The sequence below is a fragment of the Muscardinus avellanarius genome, assembly GCF_963383645.1.
Source record: "Muscardinus avellanarius genome assembly, chromosome: 9".
NCBI classification, from domain to species: domain Eukaryota; kingdom Metazoa; phylum Chordata; class Mammalia; order Rodentia; family Gliridae; genus Muscardinus; species Muscardinus avellanarius.
Window position 1 is genome coordinate 59,175,191 of NC_137795.1, and position 21,698 is coordinate 59,196,888.

Sequence of the window (21,698 nt, forward strand, 5' to 3'; positions counted from 1 at the left end):
AAAACCTACACTGAGATTCTATATAACCCCAATTAGAATGTCAGTCATCAAGAAGTCAAACAACTATAAATGCTGGCGAGGATATGGGAAAATAGAAACTCTTCTACATTGTTGGTAGAACTGTAAATTAGAACAGCTATTGTGGAGATTGCTCAGAAAGTTGGAATGAATAGATCATATGATACAGCTATGCCAGTCCTAAGTATCTTTCCAAAGGGGTTGAAATCAGAGAACTACAGTAATGTATGCATATCCATGTTCATAAAAGCACAATGTACAATAGCCAAATTATGTAACCAATTTAGGTATCAACAGATGAATGGGTTACAAAATTATGAGATACGCACAATGGGATTCTACTCAGCAATAAAGAACAAAATTTGTCATTTGCAGGAAAATGGAAAGACCTAGAGAACATTATGTTAAATGAGATTAGCTATTTACAGAAATTGAAGGGTCATATATTTTCTCTTATATCGAAAGCTAGGGACTAATGGAAATACCAGAGGGACTTCAGATAATAGAAGAAAAACTCCAGCGCAATGAGGGAGGTGTTTTAGCAGAAGAAAGGGGCACACGCCGGTAATCCCAGTACTTGAGAGTCTGAGATAGGAAAACCATAGGTTCGAGGCCAGCCTCAGCAATTTAGTGAGGCCCTCAGCAACTTAGTGAAACCTTGTTTTAAAAATAAAAAAGGTAGCAGGGCGTGGTGGCGCACGCTTGTAATCCCCGCGCTTGGGAGGCGGAGACAGGAGGATTGCGCTGGTTCGAAGTCAGCCGGGCTGGCTTAAGAGACCCTGTCTCAAAAAATATATAAAATAGGTCTGGGAGTGTAGCCCAGAGGTAGAAGGGCTTCCAGGAACCCCAGTACCACAAAATAAATAAATAAATAAATAAATAAATAAATAAATAAATAAATAAATAAATAAAAAAGGTTGCCAGGCGTGGTGGCACACGTTTGTAATCCCTGAGCTTGGGAGGCTGAGACAGGAGGATCGCACAGGTTCAAAGCCAGCCTCAGCTACTTAGTGAGGCTCTTGGCAACTTAGTGAGACCCTGTTTCTAAATAAAATATAAAATAGGTCTGGGAGTATAGTCCGGAGGTAGAAAGCCTCTGGGTTCCACCTCCAATACCACCAAAAAAATAAAAAAATAAAAAAATAAAAATAAATAAATAAATAAGATTTGGAGGGTATCACTCAGAGGTAGAGTGCTCCTGAGTTGAATCCTAAGTACCAAGTAAGCAAATAATCAACAACAACAAATATGCTTTTCAAGCTGGACACAGTGACAGATGCCTCTAATCCCAGTACTTGTTTGGCTGGGACAGGAAGAGGAGGTTTGAGGCCAGTCACAGCAACTCGGCAAGACCCAAAGCAACTAAGTGAGACTGTCAGCAACTTAGCAATACCATGTTTCAAATAAAAAATAAAACAAAAAAGAGCTGGGGATGTAGATCAGTGGGAGAATATACCTGGATTCAATTTCTAGTACCATCGCCTCCAGAAATATATACTTTTCCTTTTATACTCTGCTACCTATGTTACAGGCCAACTGTGTCTAATTTCTGTGTGCATGTGTGCATGCACATTAGAACTATAAAACTAAAAACTTCATGGCTGCTATATATTATGCTTTAAAAATTTCTACATCTTTTTCTATGCTTAGATGTTAAGTAAGTGATAATTTGAAAAGAAAGGGGCATTTTGTATCATATAGTAGTTTTTGTATAAACTAACACTATACAAAATGTCTTGCATGTACTGTCCCTTTTCTTTTCAATAATTTGGTAATTGACTATTGAGTAACCAAATTTCAGAATTTCAACAAGAACTGGTCAACATTGGAGTCAGGTGTGAATCCAGGTCATATTGCTCGATGATATGCTTTACTGTATCATTCACTTACAATGCCTTAGTCTACTCTAATGCTTTCAATTTGCCATTGGAAAAAGGAGAGCTGGGTTCAAAAGGGATATGTGACCCAAATGTGTAATAATAAGTATTATTATTATTAATTTTGAAATGTGGTCTCACTAGTTGTCCAGGCTGGTCTTCAACTTTTAGTCTCACATGATTCTCCTATCCTTCTCTTGAGTAACTGGGACTACAGGTTCCTGCTTTATTAAAACTATTTTAATTGATAGGTTTTTTTGTGTTTTTTTTTGTGTGTGTGTAATGCTAGGGATTGAACTGTAGGACATTCTACTTCCAAATTGTACCCCGAGCCCTTGTTACTTTTTATTTTTAAACAGGGTCTCACTGGGTTGCTGAGAATTTTGCTAAATTGCTGGAGCTGTCCTTGAACCTTCAATGCTTTTGTCTCAGCCTCCTAAGTACTAGGATGATAGGCATGCACCACTGTGCCCATCTTGGGGGTTATTTTATGCAAGACCAAAGCACTTCATTGGTTTTAAGATGAGAAGTTCTTTTGGTTGTATAGATTTCTAATTCTACATATAATTCCTAGAAACTTTTCTCTTTTTAAGAGAAAAAACATTTTTCTAATGTTATTTTTTATGTTGGACAGTGTCCTGTCGTCAGTCTGCTTTTGGAGCAAGACAAGATGTTAATATGATATCTCATTCTTAAGATTCTTGGATTAACAATTTTTTAAAAGAAATTTTGACAGTACAGATGGGGAAAGTATTTTAAAATATACTTTTTCAAGTTAACTTTTACATTGAGTAAATTAAAAATGTTAAGTTATAAGATAAGGGAGAGACTTTTGAGTTTTAGGATATGTTCTCCAGGAAAGATGATTGGGACTGTGTGTGTGTGTGTGTGTGTGTGTGTGTGTGTGTGTGTCTGTCTGTATGTGTGTGTGTTTCAATAAAAGTTTATTTACAGAAACAGGCAACTGTTGAATTTGGCCTTGAATATAATCTATAGAATTCTGCCAAAAGAATACATGAAAACTGCTGTAGTTTACCCCCACTTAAAAAACCATTTAGTTAGATTTATAATTATGAAAAATGAAGAAATTATTAGAATGATGGTTGTGAGTTCTTATAAAATACTTGAAAAAAGGCAAATTGCTGATTCTATAAATTTTTTGGAGTTTTTGATGTAAGTTCTGAGAAAGAAAATAGACCTTTCATGGAGCAAGTATCTCTGTGTATTCTTATTATCACAGTTAGACACTGTTTTACTTCATATTTGCTGCGATTTGTATCTTCCAGCCATCTCCTTGTTGGTTATTGATGATGGCTGCTACTTTAATAACAGAAGAATTATCTTTACTAACAGCAAGGGTATATTATATAGAATCATATAAATTTAGTGTGAAATAGTAGAAAGAACTGTGTCAGAATTTGGGAACTTATGTTCTGTTAAAAATATCACTCTTTTGTGAAGTGTCTATTCAATTCAGTTGCCCATTCCTTGATTGAGTTGTTTTTGAATATAATGTCTTTGAAGTTCTTTTTATATTTTAGATATCAGTTCTCTATGAGAGGGATAGCTGGTAAAGATCTTCTTCCATTCCATAGGCTTTCTCTTTAGACTCTGAATGGTTTCCTTTGATATGCAGAAACTTTTTGTTTGATGTCATTCAACTTATTAATTTGTATTTAAATGTCCTGAACTTTGGGAGTCTTGTTGAGGAAGTTTCTACCTGTGTTTATATGTTGGAGTGTTTGCTGAACTTATGCCCTCTTCTAGTAGTTTTACAGTCTGTCTAACTTCTAGGTGTTTGATCTATCTCAAGTTGACTTCTGTGCAGGATGAGAGATAAGGATTTAAGTTTCATTTTTCTTCAACTGGAAAACCAGTTTTCTCAACACTATTTGTTGAAAAGGGTGTCTGTTCTCCAAAGTATGTATTTGGCACCTTTGTAAAAAATCAATTGGCCCTAAGTGTGTGGATTTGTTTCTGTATCTTCTGTTTTGTTCCATTGGTCTATATATCTGTTGATGTGCCAGTATCATGCTGTTTTTATTACTATAGCTCAGTAGTATAATTTGAAGTCAGGAATTGTGATGATTTCTGAATGGTTCTTATCGCTGAGAATTGCTTTGGATATCTTGGGTCTTTTGTTTCTTCATATGAAACTTATGACTGATTTTTGTAGGCCTATGAAGAAAGACATTGGCGTATTTGTCGAGGGATTGTGTTGCCAGGTATGTTGGTGCACACTTGTAATATGATACTCTGGAGGCTGAGACAGGAGGATAGCAGGTTTGCGGGTAGTCTGAGCTACTTAGTGAGGGCAGCTGCAACTTTGTGAGAACTTGTTTCAAAATAAAGAATAAAAAATAGAGCTAGGGGTATAATTTTGTTGACTCTGTAGATCACTTTCTAACTTATAATATCTTCAGTTTTTTTTCTGTAGTGCATTATAATTTTCATTGTAGAGGTCTTTTCCCTCCTTGATTAGGTTTATTCCTAGGTATTTAATTTGTTTTGAGGTTATTGTGAATGGAATTGTTTTCTGGATTTCTTTCTCAATGGATTCATGGTTGGCATATAGAAAGCTACTAATTTTTTTAGTTTTTTTTGTAACCTGATACTTTGCTGAATTTGATAATCAGCTCTAGTAGTCTTTCACTTGAATTTTTGAGTCTTCTACATATAGGATCATGTCACTTGCAAATAAAGGTAATTTAAAATTTTTTTCTATATGAATTTTTTTTAAGGGGAGTAAAAGGTTTATTGGAAGCAGCAGGGAATGGGGCAAGGGTGGCTGAACACCCCCAAAGGGTCTGGAACTCTGGGTCCAGCAGCTGCCTTCAGGACAATACTCGAGAGTAGCCCAAGCCAATTGCCTTCAGGTACAGGCTGCTTTCTTCCGGAGTCCGCACGATCTGCCAGAAGGGAATAGAGAAAAGTGGCCGAACACCCCATAGGGGCGGTCGGAACTCCGGGGTCCAGTAGCTGCCTTCAGGGTCACTACCCGAGTGTCGCCCGAGCCAAGTGCCCATCAGTTGCAAACTACTTTCTCCCAGAGTCCACGCGATCTGCCAGAAAAGAGGTACAGGTCACCCCTAGGGGCCTGGTCAGCCATGATGTCCAGCAGAGGCCTTCAGGTCACTACTCGAGAGTCGCCCGAGCCACGCGCCTTCAGATGCACTCTGCCTTCTCTCAAGTGCCAACACGACCTGCGAGAGAGAGAACAGCTCCCCAAAAGGGGAGGGGGTCCCGAGCGGGAAGTCCCCACTTTTTTAATATCCTTCTCTCATCTTATGAGTTTATATACTCTTAATGATTACTATATTAAAAGGGATGCTGGTAGTGGGCATCCTTGTCTTGTTTCTGATTTTAAAGGGAATTCCTATAGGTTTCTCCACTCAACATGATGCTAAGTTTGGGTTTATTGTATATTGACTTAATAATATTGAAGTACATTCCTTCTGTTCTGATTTTCTGCAATGTTTTTTAACATGAATGGGTGTTGGATTTTGTAAAAAAAAAAAAAAATTAAATAAATAGGGCTGGGTATGTAGCCAGGAGGTAGAATGCCTCTGGATTTAATCTTCAGTACCTCAATAAATACATAGAAAAATAAATAGGGTATGGTGGTGCATGCTTGTAATCCCAGTATGTGGGAGGCTGAGACAGGAAGATTGCAGGTTTGAAGACAGCATTAGCTCCTAAGTGAGGCTCTCACAACTTAGACCCTGTTTCAGAATAAAGAATAAAAAATAGGGCTTGATATAGTTCAGAGGTAGAATGCCCCTGGGTTCAATCCCCAGAACCACAATCAATCAATCAATCAATCAATAAATAAATAAATAGATTTTAGTCACATCATTTTTTCTTATTTCTAAGCTAATGAAAGGCTCCATTTAGAAAAAAAAAATCATAAGCCCCTAGCAGCCAGCTAATAGTTAAAAAGAAAAGTATATTTTACTGCAGCTTACATCTTAGGAATGTAAAATATGCGATAAGCCCACCCCATCTTATCTATACTGTCTGGGCCAGAGCGCCTTGACCCGGGAGCTTACTGACTACACCTGGTATTTTATCTAACACTTGACTACAGAATGTACTTTTCAAATGATTCTGTAATTTTCTGTAAACACATGCAATTTAGCCCAAACCCCCCCTAACTAGTGGTCTTTTCCCTATAAATACCCTCAGTTTCAGTGGCTCGGGGCCGAACTCCTATACGAGTCGGCCCCAGTGCACTGGCTCCTTAATAAACCTTTTTTGCTCATTGCATCAAGGACGTAGTCTCTCGTGGTACTTGACGTCGCTTATCCCGAGGTTGATTGAGGGTCTCCCCTCGGCGGGGGTCTTACACTAACAAAAATTTCCTTTGGACATTGAAGACAGACAGAAAATCTTTTAAAGCAGACATTTCAAAAACTATTTCAGAAAATTATGTCATTTTAATGTAAATTTTTTTATTTTTTAATTCTTATGTAAAAGCTGTGACTTGGACTTGATTTGGTATTTTTAGATATTCATCAAATTGTCATTTCATTATCTAAAAATTATATCTTTTCAGGAAATCGATGACTAATATTAATGTCATCATTACCAGCATCTGTGTAATAATTTTGAGGTATATTGAAATTCTTTTTGCAAGTTTGGTGCATCTTAGCTAGCTACTGTGTTATAGAGGAAAGATTATCACTACTCTGGCATGATGGAGCTGGTACATGATTTGAGAGCAGTCAGGGTTGAGTGGGAAGAGTTGATGAGCTTGGAAGTGAAATATGTACTCTGAGGGACTGATTTGCCTTCTGATGTTTTGGGTTTTCTTGGCAGGAGGAGAGCAAAATAGACATGATGAAGCAAAATTGGGGACATTATTTTTTTCATTATTAACTTTGACATAATATAACATATTTAAATGGCTTTCTCACCCTTACCCATCTTCATGTTTGGAAATAACAGAAGTTGTGTCTGATAACATGCTTTGAGGTATTCAGACTTTGATTTTGCTTTGGTTTTTAATTAAGTGTTGAATTAAAAATAATTCCTTTCTTTGAAATTCAGCATCTTGGGTTTTTTATCATTGCAAATTGTATCTTCTGTAGAAATATAACCTATTAATGACATGATAAAAATATATGAGCATTTCAGTAGTAATTGATCTTTAGATATCTTTTCTCTGTGTTTGTTGTGGGGGTGGTATACTGGAGATTATAGCCAGAGGCATTCTGTCTCTGAGCTATACCCTTGGCACTATTTTGTTTTTGAAACAAGGTCTCACTATGTTACAGAGAGCCTCACTAAGTTGCTGAGGCAACCATAAACTTCAGCCTCCCAAATACTAGGATTACAGGCATGCACAGCCTTGCCAGTCTTATATTTCTAGTCTCTTGATGCTACAAAATATATGTTAATAACCATGCTTTTATATTCTAGTATTTTATAAAGTAGATAATTTTTATATCATTCCTGAAGAACAATGTTGATTAAATCAAATTGTTAACTATAGAAATTTAGTTCTAGCGTAGATTTTTTTTTTTTTTTTTTTTTTTTTTTTTTTTTTTTTGGTGGTGGTGGTACTGGAGATGGAACCCTTCTACCTCCAGGCTACACTCCGAGACCTGTTTTATATTTTATTTGGAAACAGAGTCTCTTTAAGCCAGCGCGGCTGGCTTCAAACCTGAGTGATCCTCCTTTCTCTGCCTCCCAAGTGTGGGGATTACAAGTGTGTGCCACCACACCCAGCAGCCTAGCCTAGATTTTTTAAAGGAATTTGTGTGTGAGTGTGTGTGTGTGTGTGTGTGTGTGTGTGTGTGTGTGTGTTACTAGAGATTGAACCCAGAGTGTTCTACCTCCAAGATACACCCCCAGCACTATCTTTTTATTTTGAAATAGGGTCTCCCTGAGGGCCTCACTAAGTTGCTGTGGCTGGCCTTGGACCTATACTCCTCCTGTCTCAGCCTCCCAAGTACTGAGATTACAGGGGTACCCAGATATACTTTGATATATTTTAAATATAATTTTTGGTTTATTTTATGAATGTACATTACTGCCTCTGATGCTATCTATAATTTTTTAAAGCGGTAGGCTGTTTCCCCCATGAGAAGTAGTTTTACAGTCAACTTTCATTTTCCATTCCACCAAGTGAAGATTCAAAAGAAACACTCAGAAATTTCCTTCTATTCAGGTCAGAGGTGGAGGTGGAGATTGCATGGTTTTTGTTTATTCACTTTAGGAATGCTTCCTATTTCATTCTCCTGCTGAAGATGATGATTACATTTATGTTTTTTTATTATAAGTTTGCTGAAGATTTGGATCAGTTTTCTCATTGTCAGTGAAATGGGCAGATAAAAGATTTCAAATCTTTTAAAATCTGATTTCTCTTTATATTCTTTTTAGTTTTTATTCACTTTACTCATACATCTAGTATTTATATAACTTGACTTCTTTATGTACAAATGATCATCTTCATCATGTTACATGTTAGATATTATTTTTAATCTCTATTTTTATTTAGTAGCTTTCTGTACAAAGGTCTAGGTGCTGTTATAGATAGTACTGTAGAGTTGAATGTTAATCTAGCTTAGACTTTCTCAATCAGGGATATTATCTAAACTGGAGAAGATTGAAAACTATTTGACTATTTTCTTGACTCTTCAGGGATATACAACAGTATATAATTTTTGCTATTCTAGTTGCCTGGGAGAAGACTTATTTCATTATATGCACAGGATGCTTTGGGGTAGTGGTTCTTAATGTGTACTCCTGGATACAGACCCTTTCAGAGCTCTGAAAAGTCAAATTAGTTTCTTAACAATTCCAAGATATCATTTGCCTTTTTAAAATTCCCATTCTTAATTTAGCATAAGGTTTGGATACAAAATCAATATTAAAAAATCAGGAGCTTTTCTGTAATACAAACTATAAACCCACTGAGAAAAAAACCCAGAAAACACTTCCACCCAGGATTTCCCACAAAAAAAAATAGAATACTTAAGAATAAACTTAACCAAGGAGGTAAAAGACCTCTACAAAGAAGATTATAAAACATAGAAAAAAGAACTTGAAGAAGACCTTAGAAGATGGAAAGATCTTCCATGTTCATGGATAGGCAGAATAAATATCATCAAAATGGCCATACTTCCAAAAATGGTCTACAAATTCAGTGCAATACCCAGTAAATTATCAAAGTCATTCCTTATATAGTCTGTCCTTAAATTCATTTGGAACAACAACAAAAACCTATAATAGCCAAAGTAGTTCTCAACAACAAAAACCATGCAGGAGGAATCACAATATTTGACTTTAAAGTATACTACAAAACAATAGTATTAAAAACAGCATGATATTGGCACAAAAACAGATATATAGACCAATGGAGCAGAATAGAAGACTCAGAAAAAAATTCATATACTTACAGCCAATTGATTTTTGACAAAGGGGCCAAAAACATACACTGGAAAAAAGATAGCCTACTCAACAAGTGGTGTGGGCAAAACTGGTTAACCATATGCAGAATATTGGAAATTAATCACAAATTCAAAAATTATTTGAATTGACAAGAGCCAATTCAAAATGGATCAAAGACCTGGAAATTAGACCAGAGATCTTGAGGCTCCTTGGAGAGGGCATAGGTCCAACACTGTGACACATAGGCACAAGTAAAAACTTTCTCAACAAGACCCCCAAAGCACAAGAAATTAAAAGGCATTGCATTAAACTGAACTTCTGTACAGCAAAGGAAATTATCAAGAACCTCAACTGAGAGCCAACAGAACGGGAGAAGATTTTTGCTACCTACTCCTCCAATAGAGGACTAATATCTAGACTATACAGAGAACTCAAGAAACTCAGCACTAAGGAAGCAAATAACCCAGTTAAAGAAAGGGCTTGCCCTTTTGTGAAATAGATACTTCACAAAAGAAGAAATTCAAATGGCCAATAAATGCATGAAAAAATGCTCAACATCATTAGCAATCAGAGAGATGGAAATTAAAACTACCCTGAGATTTCATCTAACTCCAACTAGAATAGCAATCATTCAAAACACGAAAAACAACAAATGCTGAAAAGTATGTGGAGAAGTAGGAACTCTAATACTTTTTTGATGGGACTGCAAATTAGTACAACCACTTTTGAAACTGTATGGAATATTCTCAGAAGAATGGGAACAAATTTACCATATGATCCAGCAATACCACTTTTGGGTATCTACTTAAAAGAGTGGAAACCAAGCTACCAAACTAATGCATGTGTATCTATGTTCACAATTGCCAACTATGGGACCAGCTAAGATGTTCATCAACAGATGAATGGATTACAAAACTATGGGATACGTATACAGTGGAATTTTACTCAGCCATAATGAAAAACACATTATGTCATTTACAGGGAAATGAATGAAACCAGAGAACATTATGCTAAATGAGATTAGTCAGTCACAATAAGAAATCTGATGCTCTCCCTAATATGAGAAAGCTAGGGAGAAAATGGGTCATAAAAGGAACTCTAAACAAAGAAGGAGATAACTATAGATGAGCAAATAAAGCAACCTAACTGAAGCTATGGGAGTGGGGAAGAGGAAAATTCTCTAATGTTCTCCTGATGTACATTAACAAACATATCAAAGTCAGTCATTAAACCAAACATGAGAAGGAAGGAGAGGGAGGGAATGGGGTGGGAATTGGGTAAGGGCTAATTGGGTAATATTGCATATATGCCTCCACCATCTTGTACCTCCATTAAGATGTTTGACTACAATGCACCAATAAAATTTTTTTTAAAATCCCCATTCTTTAACAAATATAAAGTGGTGTTTACTAGAAGCTACATAATGTGTAGTATTAGAATAGATTGAATTAAGAAAAAGATATAAGAATCTGTTGTCTATTAAACACAATATTAAAATACTTGTAAGCATAAAAATGCTATTCTTGCTAAATTTTTATTTTGGAAAATATGGTTTTCATAAAATATACATTATGTATACTAATATAGGATGAATTTATTTATTTTAAGGACATCCTTTATTTTGCATAGTTTGAATATTTTAGTTAGCACAATTAAGTTAAAATAAGATACCTATATGCATAAGGCATGTTTCTGTCCTGAAGAAATTTATATTCCAGTAAGACAAGATAGGCAACACAAGTTACAGGAGTAAGTAATTGCATCTTAAGGAGGTGCAAACAAATGCTACTTTATGTTAGAAACATGCAGGAGAGTAATTCCTCCTTGAAGGGACAGTATATAAGATGAGACTGGGAAAATGGATTGATTTTGGGCAGTCTGAAACAGGAGATTTGGTAAGAAAAAAATAAAAGATTCTTTACAGATTTATGAATTTTTTAATTTTAGAGCTCACAAAAACAATTTATACTTCATAAATGCTCATCTTGTTTTATTCTATTTTGTGTTCAAAAACTAAAAACATTTTTAGTCCAAAGATCAAATTCTTACAAGTACAAATGCTCCTCAACTCATGTGGTTACATCGTGATAAATTCATTCTAAATTTAAAATATTATAAGTAAAAATGTGTTTAATATACCTAACCTACTGAACATTGTTGATAAGACTCTCTACCTTAAAAATGCTCAGACAGGCTGGGCGAGGTGGTGCATGCTTGTAATCCTAGCATTTGGGAGGCTGAGACAGGAAGATTGGGGTTCATGGCCAGCCTTAGCTACTTAAGCTCTTTGCAACTCAGTGAGACCCTGTTTCAAAATAAAGAATAAAAAAATAGGGCTGGGGGTATAGATCACAGGTATAATAATGCCCCTGGGTTCTATCCCAAGTACCACCAAAAAAAAAAAAATGCTCAAAACATTTAAAATCATCTAAAATGGGACAAAATCATGTAAAACATATCCTGTTTCATGATAAAGTTTTGAAAAGTTCATATAATTTATTGACTACTGTGCAGAAAGTGAAAAGCAAATTGGTTATATGGGTACACTTTTGTACTATCATAAAGTCAAAAACTCATAAGTCAAACCATGATAAATCAGGAACCATTTGCAAGTATATTATGGCTTTGGAGTATTTTATAATTACTAATTTAGATAATTTTTTTATATTAATGGCTATGAGGACAGAGCTCTTCCAAAGTCTTAGTTTGGTCAAGGGGTAGCTTTTAGTCATTTCAGGCTGCATTAACAAAGTGCGTTATAACTGGGCAAGTTATAACAATAGAGAAATGTATGCCTGTAGTTTTGTAGGCACCATGATCATGCTGACAGCAGATTCAGTGTTTGGTGAGGGGCTGCTCATACTATTGGGTGTGTTTTGTGTGTCTTTACAGGACAGAAGAGGCATACAAGCTGCCCTGACTATTTCACAAGGATACTAATAACTTGTTACCTCCTAGAGGCCCCTTTCTTCATACTGTTGCATTGGGGTTTGGGCAGCACATGTGAATCTGGGGAGGACAAACGTTCAGGCCATAGCAGATATTAAGAATATTACTGAAAAACCTCTTCTTTTGTCTAATATTTTCTTCTTAGTGTTGAATAAATTGAATTTTCAGAATACATAGTCTTATAAAATATTTCTATAATTATTCCCCAAATTGCCTTCCTCTCATTTTGCATAATAATGTGAATGAATTAACTGCCTAAAAGCAATAATAATCTCTTTTTCACAGGTTTTCTGTGAAGACTCTGATTGACCGATCTTGCTTTGAGACAATTGATGATTCTTCTCCTCAGTTTAATAATTTTGCAGCTATTTTGGAACAGATTCTAAGTCACCGACTAAAAGGTAACACCATTGTTGTATTATTTATTCTTTCCAAAGCTTCTTTATAATAAGTTTGAAATTTTATAAACCATGCAGTCTGGTGTGCATTAGATAGTAGCCAAGATACATGTTGAGGAACATAAAACTGATTTTATAGTGCTTAATCTTTTGCTTATGTTTCCATTAAGGAATCTCTATTCTCAATTTTACACTTACCTCTTTATCTAGGATGCATAAAAATGTTGATTATATCTGTTGCTACATACAAGAACAAAGTCACTGTTCAAAAGTAAATAATAACAATTTAAATTACAAGGCATCCCATCTCAAAGCTTACTAGATGGTATTTTAGTCAGTTTCCAAAGAATTCCTGGCATTTAGTTTATTTGTTTAGCATCTATTCTTTAAGTTGGATTTTTGAACATTTTTAAGCAATAAAAAGATGTTAGATAAGAAGTAAGTTAAATAAGTAGTATGTAAAACAGGTATTTCAGCCAGGTGTCATGGCACATGCCTGTAATCCAAGTACTTGGGAAGCTGAGATAAGAGAATAGCTTGTTTGGGGCTAGCCTCATCAACTTAGTGAAAACCTGTTTCAAAATAAAAAATAAATAGGGTTGGGTATGTAGCTCGAGGGTAGAATGCCCTTGCTTTCAATCTCCAGAATAAAACAAAACAAAACAAAAACATGTTTAAACTGGGTGTGGTGGCACAGGCCTGTAATCCCAGTGCTTGGGAGGCCTAGACAGGAGGATCAGAGGTTCAGGGACAGCTTCCACAAGTAGTGAGACTCTCATCAACCTTAGTGAGTCCCTGTTTCAGAGAACTGGGGTTGTAGCTCAGAGGTAGAATGCTCCTAGGTTAAATTCCTGTACCACACACACAAAAACCTAAATTTTCACCGGGTGTGGTGGCGCACGCTTGTAACCCCGGCGCTTGGGAGGCAGAGACAGGAGGATCGCGCGGGTTCGAAGCCAGCCGCGCACGCTGGCTTAGGAGACCCTGTTTCCAAATAAAAATGTAAAAATAGGTCTGGGAGTGTAGCCTGGAGGTAGAAGGGCTTCCAGGAACCCCAGTACCACCAAAAAAAAAAACAAAACAAAACAAAACAAAAACCCTTGCCACCATGGAAGTGAACAACTCCTACATAACAGACTGACGTCTTCTGAGTTGTACATTAGCAAAATATAGATTATGAACCTTCAGAATTACTTTTGGGCAGTTAAATCTATTAGTGTTACTTCCAAGAAATATTGTAATGGAAATATAATTCTTAGTTAATGTATGGAAAAGAATTCTAATAGTATGACTAAGACAGTAAGAAACCTTGATGTAGTTCAATTTGTGTTTCTGTAGGGGGGCTAGGTAAGACCAGTAATTCAAAACATGCTTTAAAGAAGTTCTTGTAAATTGGCTATTGTGGCCACTGTGATTAGTAAAGATATGATTCATGAAATCATATATATATATATATATATATGTGTGTGTGTGTGTGTGTGTGTGTGTGTGTATGTATATATATGTATATATTCACATATATATGAATGCTTTTTGAGATAAAGTATTTTAAAGACTAAAGTGGCTTGGATATTAATATATTATTACCCATTTTAAAATTTCTTACATATAACAAATGTCTTTTACTTTTTGATAGGTTATATACATTTTGATAGTATATGTATTTGCCTCAAATTTAGTTATGTATCAATTTTCCCAGTTTTTTTTATAGAAATTCAAATTTAAAATGAATATCTTCTGCCAGGCATGGTAGCACACACTTGTAATCCCAGCATTTGGAAGGCTGGGGGACTGGAGGATCACTGTTCGCGGACAGCCTCAGCTACCTAGTGAGGCCCTCCGAAACTTAGTGAGACCCTGTAAAATAAAGAATAAAAAATAGGGCACGGAGTATAGCTCAGAGGTCGAATGCCCCTGGATTCCATCCCCAAACTCACTAAATAAATAAATAAATAAATAAATAAATAGAATAACTTCTTGAGATTTTAAGATTTACTTTTCTCTAGCTCTGCCTATTTTTCAAGTAAAGGGCATTTGGTTTAAATATTACATGTTTTCAGAGAAAGATAAAATCTTTCTCAGATACAATGTAGGCTGTACTGACACAGGTAAAGTGAAGCTCTGACACTTATCTATTTAATTCACTCTAAAAGACCTATTATTGAAGAAAAGGAGGCTTTTTAAAATCAGACATTAATCTTATTTGCAGTAATCCCTTAATAAGATGATGTTCTTACTTTTTCTGGAATATGTCTGAGAAGTAGGAATTAATCACATAATATTATAAATGAAGACCTTATTAGTTCAGGTTTTTCAGTCATTTTTGAACTTTTATATTCTGTAAGGCATAATACTTCTCTTTATCTAATCTCCCACGTCCTCACATCCTCTAATAATGCCACTGCAGAAGCTGAATATATAAGTAGAACATTTTTGTTGCAGCCAGGACACCTTGCCTACTTAGCAACAATTGCACCCTCCGCCCCTTCAAATCTATGGCATCACATCACATAGCACCAGGGATCACAGATTAAGAAGCACTACTCTGTTCTAGTTTTTCTCCAACTGAAAACAACCCCCTCACCAATATTATATATATATATATATATATATATATATATATATATATATATATATATATATATATATATACTTTTTATTTGGAAACAGGGTCTCTTAAGCAGCGTGCTGGCTTCTAACCTGCGAGATCCTCCTGTCTCTGCCTCCCAAGCGCGGGAATTACAAGCGTGCACCACCACGCCCGGCCCCTCACCAATATTCTTAACTTGTGGACTTTTTTTTTTCTTTTTAACACTTCTGATCTCTGGGAACTTACTAATGCAGTTCATCAGAATTTTTTGACAGTTATAGTGATTAAAAATTCTAACATATGTGAAGCCAACCTCTCTTTTTTTGTGCTTTGATTTTTTTGGCTACTTTTTTCAAATATGTGCTTAATAAATTAAAAGATTGATATTCTATAACCCTTCCTCTGAGTTCCTCTTTTTTCTCTCCCAGGTAAAATAATCCTGGTTCCTTTAATGTTCTGGAATATGGTCTTAGTTATTCTTTTGTTATCACTGATTATTCCTTAAATCTGGCATTCAGGGATATATATAGTGCTTCAGATAGGCTAAACTCTGTATTAATCAGAATTTAAGATTACATTGATTTTTCATTACTCTCACATCACATGTTTGGTTCATACTGAAATTGAGGACAAGTAATATCCCAAGGCTTTTCTTTAAGTTTGAGTACTGCTTATGTTTTTGTTCTCTAAATTAGTTTACTTAAAGTTTGATAGTGATGCGGTATTATTTTCTTTGTCACCTATTTCAGAGATGGATGAGATTGCCATAAAAATGCAAATATAGTCATGAATTGCTTAAGGATAGGAATATAGTCTGAGAAATACATTGTTAGGTGATTTTATCATTGTGCAAACATAATAGAGTGTATTTATACAAAATAAGATAGATACAATATCATTAGACAGTATAATCTGTGGGACCATCATGTGGTTCATTGTTGACTGAAACCTTGTTAAGTGCTATATGACTATGAATGGAATGATGCCCCATGCTCATGGATTAAAAGAATGAATACTGGTAAAATAGCCACACTACCCAAACTATTTACAGATCCAATGCAGTCCCAATCAAAATCACAATAGAAATTTTCACATAAGTAGAAAATTTTCATAATTCATATAGAACTACAAAAGATTCTGAATAGCCAAGATCAATCTTGAGCAAAAAGAACAAAGTTGAAGACTACCTGACATTAAAGTATACTATGAAGCTACAGTAATCAAAATGGCAGGGTATTGTCATAGACATAGGCAAATAAGCTAAGGTATAGACATTCCAGAAATAAATCCAAACATTTACAGTCTATTGATTTTTGACAAAAGTGCCAAGAATACATGATAGGGAAAAGATAATCTCTTCAATAATTGGTGTTTACATAATTGAATATCCACATGCAGAATGATGAAATTAAACCTTTATACCATATGCAAAAATCAAATCAAAAGCTAATCGCTTTTGATTTAAATCTAGATTTAAATCTAGAGATGTGGGTATCACCACACACAACTGTAATCCCAGTACTTGAGAAGCTGAGATTGTAGGATAGCAAGTTTGAGGATAGCCAGGGCAATTAAGTAAGACCCTGTTTCAAAAATAAATAAATAAATAAGAGCGAAGTGTATAGTTCAGTTGTAAAACTTAGTATATACTCAGTAACCCTGGGTACAAGTCCCAGTACAATAACAACAAAATACCTAAATGTTATGTCTGAAGCTATGAAACTACTAAAAGAAAATGGGAATATATTCATAGCATTGATTTGGGAAGTGATTTTTTATATGGAACTAAAAACACAAGCAACAGAATAAAAAATAGACATAAAAGATTACAATAAAGTGAGAAGTTTTTGTGTAACCAAGGAAACAGTTAACAGAATGAAGAAAAACATACAGAATGGGAGAAAATATTTGCAAGCTGCACAGCCAATAAAGAGTTAATATCTAAAACATATGAGAAAGAAATCTGAGAAGGGGAAAGGAGACTTAGAAAAGGAAAAAGATCAAATAATGCAGTGTTCGGCTGGGCGTGGTGGCGCACGCTTGGGAGGCAGAGACAGGAGGATCGCGCAGGTTCGAAGCCAGCCTCGTGCGCTGGCTTAGGAGACCCTGTTTCCAAATAAAAATGTAAAAATAGGTCTGGGAGTGTTGCCCAGAGGTAGAAGGGCTTCCAGGAACGCCAATACCACAAAAAATAAAATAAAATAAATAATGCAGTGTTCATGCATGATGTACAGCTATCAGCTTCACTAGCATGCACAGAGAGGTGTCAGGGTACAGAGGGAAACACCAAGAGATATTGTGTGAATATATAAATATATCACTGTAAAAATTTAAAAAAATAAAGTTTCAGTTAGATAGGAAGAATAGGAAGAATAGATTAAAAAGATCTGATGTGCAATATGATAACTATAGTTAATAATACTTTGGATACTTGAACATTTCAAGAGGAGTATATTTTGTGTTCTCAACACACACACACACACACACACACACACACACACACACACACGACAGAATGTGAGTACTATGGTTTGAAATTTATGTGTTGGAAACTTAATTTCCAGTGTGTCAGTGTTGGCAAGTGGGTATATGGGAGGTGTTTAATTGCAGATGAATGGAGCCCTTGGGAATGGATTAATGTCCATATAAAAGGACTGATAGAATGGATTTGTCGTTTTGCTTTTCTGCAGTTTGTCATGTGAGAATAGTATTATTCTTCTCTTGAGGACACAAAAATCAGGGTGCACTTTGAAAGCACAGACTAGACTCTCATGAGACATTGAACCTGCTAGTGCCTTGGCTTTATACTTCAAGCTTATAGATCTTTGAGAAATAAATTTCTGTTTCTTATAAATTATCTATTCTCAGGTATTTTATTATTGCACTATAGAACAGACTAAGAAAGGTAGTGGATGTTTATTAGTTCAGTTTAGCCATTCCACCATGTTTATATATTTTAAAACAACATACTGTAAATGGTAAGTATGTAAAAGTTTTGCTAACTTTAAATGTTTTTAGAGAATAAATAAAAATCTAAGGTTATTTCAGGAAAGAAGAAAGAAAAAATTAAGAGGCTATCTAGTGAGGCTAGAAAATATGGCATGCATTGAAAGAGTTAAGAAATCTTAGCCATTGGCTGGCCATGGGCAAGGAGTGAACAAGGATTCCAGCCTAGATGTAGCCATGACCCAAGGAAACTTCAAAAGAATAGATTTGAGAAAAGGGAAAACACCACAGTTGGGTTTAGACATTTAGAAAAACAAGATAGAAGAAAAAGAAGAGAAGGGGGATAGCAAAATGAAGAAAAGTTAGAGAAGACTCACTTCCCAAAACAGAGTTGGTTTTAGGCAGTTAAGTGGGTAGCTTTTTTTTGTTGGTACTAGGGGTAGAACCCAGAGGCTTTCTACCTCCAGGCTATACTCCCAGACCTTTTTTTTTTTTTAATTTGGAAACAGGGTCTCACTATGTTGCCAAGAGCCTCACTAAGTAGCTGAGGGTAGCTTCAAACCTGTGTGATCCTCCTGTCTCAGCCTCCCAAGCATGGGGATTACAAGTGTGCGCCACCACACCCAGCAAATGGGTAGCTTTAAAAAGCCTAATTCTTTGTTGTTATAGATAGAGAAAAAAAATAATTGATCTGTTTTTTAATATGTCAATTATATCATGATTTATCTCTTCTTGCAATATTATTCATCTATCATTAAGCTATTTAAGTTTCATATTACTCATTCAAAATTATATGTAATAGGTCAATTATAAATACATATTTATTAAATTAATATTTATGTAGTGCCTATTATATGCCTTTATAATTATAATGTAATGGGTCAACTGTAAATACATATTTATTTATTCAGTTAGTATTTATTGAGAGCCTATTATATGCCAGGTATCATTGTAAGTGCTGGACATACATTAGTGAATCAAACAAAAATCCCTGCCCTCATGACTTCTATTATTCTATCAAATGGGGAAAAATATGCAATTTAGGAGGACTTCTGCTTCTGAGAAGATGAGGTTAGCATATTTTTTTCTAATTTTCCTACTAAATGCAACCAAAGATCTAATGACTCTCGAAGGTAGAAAGAAAAAAGTGTGACTAGGGACTTTAGGAATTGTACTATGGTAGGTTCCCTGGATTTGTTTATGTTTTATATATCCCATAGCGAGTGCTGAATAAGCCAGGAACCTGGAAATGTCAACAGTCTAGAAAACAAAATGAAACTCCAGTGGGAACCTCTTCCCTCTTGTCAAAGGACCAAGAAAACAATAACATAGCAAGACAAAACCCCTTTAGATGGTCTCTGTTCTAACTTAGCCAAACACCATAGATACACTGACACACTGCTCACCCCAGAAATCGTTGGATAGGGAAATCAGAGGTCAGTCCTCATAGGCTGTTTAACAAGGTGTTGCAGTACCACTAGTAGGGTGGTATCAGAGGAAGCCAGACATGGAGTTTGGGTTTCTTCCCTCCTGGCTGGTCATGAGCCCTCTCCTATTGTTGATGGATACCATGTTGGGGAGCTTGAGCTGCTTCTCAACAGTAATGAGGTGCCACTTCCTGCCATGCTGGGATGATGTCAGATGTACCTAGTAGAGATCTATGTTTTTCACTGTCCTCCAGAAATAAGGAGTATACCTGAGTTCAGTGTCATTGAAGACCAGGTATGAAGCCTAGACTCCCACCACCACCCAGCAAGGATTCCCTGTTGGGTGGGTTTCAGTGGAGGTTAGCTGGGAAACTTGACCATTTCCCTTCACAGTAATGAAGTAGTGCCCCTGCTTAACCTGCTAGAACAGTATCATAAAAATCCAGTTAAAATGAAGTTTAAATAAGGTTCAGAGTCTTGTTACTTAATATAAGCATGTCTGGATTTCAGTTGAAAGTCACTTATCATACCAAGAACTGGGAAGATCTAAAATAGTACAACAAAGACAATCAATAGATGACAACACTGAGATATCAGAGGTGGTAGAATTAATGACAAAGATTATAAAGCAGCCATAATAAAAATGTTTCAATGAGCAGGAATTTTTCCTTTTGAAAAGTTAAAGCACCCTAAAGAGATAAGCACCTAAAACTTAAGGTGCTTGTTATATTTTTATGATATTGCTAAAACTAGGATTCTGTTTCTTAAAAAATCTACCCCTAAGCTGGATGTAGTGGTGCATGCTTGTAATCCCAGCATTCAGGAGGCTGAGACTAGAGGATCTCAGTTTGTGGACAGCCTCAGCTACCTAGGCCCTTTGCAACTCAGTAAGACCCTGTTTCAAAATAAAGAATAAAAAATAGGGCTGTGGGTGTAGCTTGAAGGTAGAATGTTTCTGGGTTTCATCCCCAGTACTGAAAAAAAAATCTATCTATAGCTGAGTACAGTGATGCACACCTGTAATCTCAGTACTTGGGAGGCTGAGACAGGAGGATGGCAAGTTCTATGCCAGTCTCAGCAACTTAGTGAGACCCTGTTCCAAAATAAAATGGGATGGAGATAGAAAGTTCATGTAGTGTAGCTTGAAGGTAGAAAGCCCATGGATCCAATCCCCAGTACAAAAGAAAACAAATGAGCAAATAAACAAAAGACTTATTTTCTCCACATTTACCAGCATCTTCCTCCCTGAGGACTACAGCATTGTGTGGATGAGGCTGCTGGTAAAGAGTGAAACAAAAACTGCATCAGTGATACTCAGTGTGACTTTCCTCCAGACGCCAGTTAGGTTGGCCTCTTTTGTGTTTTAATATTGGTTATTCTTTTGTTTTGTTTTTCTTCTCCTTTTATTTACTTTGAGTTCATTTTTACTTTGTGGTTATTTATTCCTTCTTGTTTTTTTTCTTGACAAGTATTACCAGAGATTTGACAATATTAATAGTCTTCCAAATAGTGAACTTGAGGCTTTGTTGATTACTCACATAAGCTAATGGAATTATTGTTTCTTCCATTTTATCTTCTTTGGGTATATTCTACTTATGTTGGATTCTCAACAGGTTAATTTTCCACCTTCCCTTCAAGTGCTACTTTGCCAGCATTTGCAAGTTTGGATATGTAATATTTTCATTAATAATCATTTTTATGTAATTTCTACTTTACTATTTATTTTTGGACTTATGCCTTATTTGAAAGTTTTAGTTTTTCTTGAAAGTAGGAGCATTTACATTTTCATCTCTACTTCTGTATTCATTAAGTTATATTCAGAGAATTTGTATGGGAGATACTTTAAAATTTGTGAGACTTGTTCAATGCCTAGCCTATAATTACTTTTAATAAATATTTTATTTCAAGAACATATGTTCTTAATTGTTGATATGTTTTTCAGATGTTATCCTCACTTTTATTGCCTTAATCTACTCAAGAAAATTTTAACAATTTTGTTATAATGATGGATTTAGTTACACTTTTATTACTGTGGATACAGGGTTAGTTTTTCTTGCTGAAGCATGAGATCTTCTTGTGTTTATCATTCATTAAAGCT

At 35.5% G+C, this 21,698-nt stretch overlaps 1 protein-coding gene across 4 annotated transcripts in view; it reads left to right on the top strand.

Annotated features, from left to right (window-relative positions):
* Window positions 1-21,698, top strand: part of RUNDC3B (RUN domain containing 3B) — a gene marked incomplete at both ends in the record, with an annotated part of 134,585 nt that overhangs the window by 11,675 nt on the left and 101,212 nt on the right. For all 4 annotated transcript variants that reach the window (XM_080701633.1, XM_080701635.1, XM_080701636.1 and 1 more), the window contains one exon: window positions 12,525-12,640. In XM_080701633.1, coding sequence (XP_080557759.1) covers window positions 12,525-12,640 — 116 coding nt within the window. The remainder of the gene's footprint in view (window positions 1-12,524; window positions 12,641-21,698) is intronic.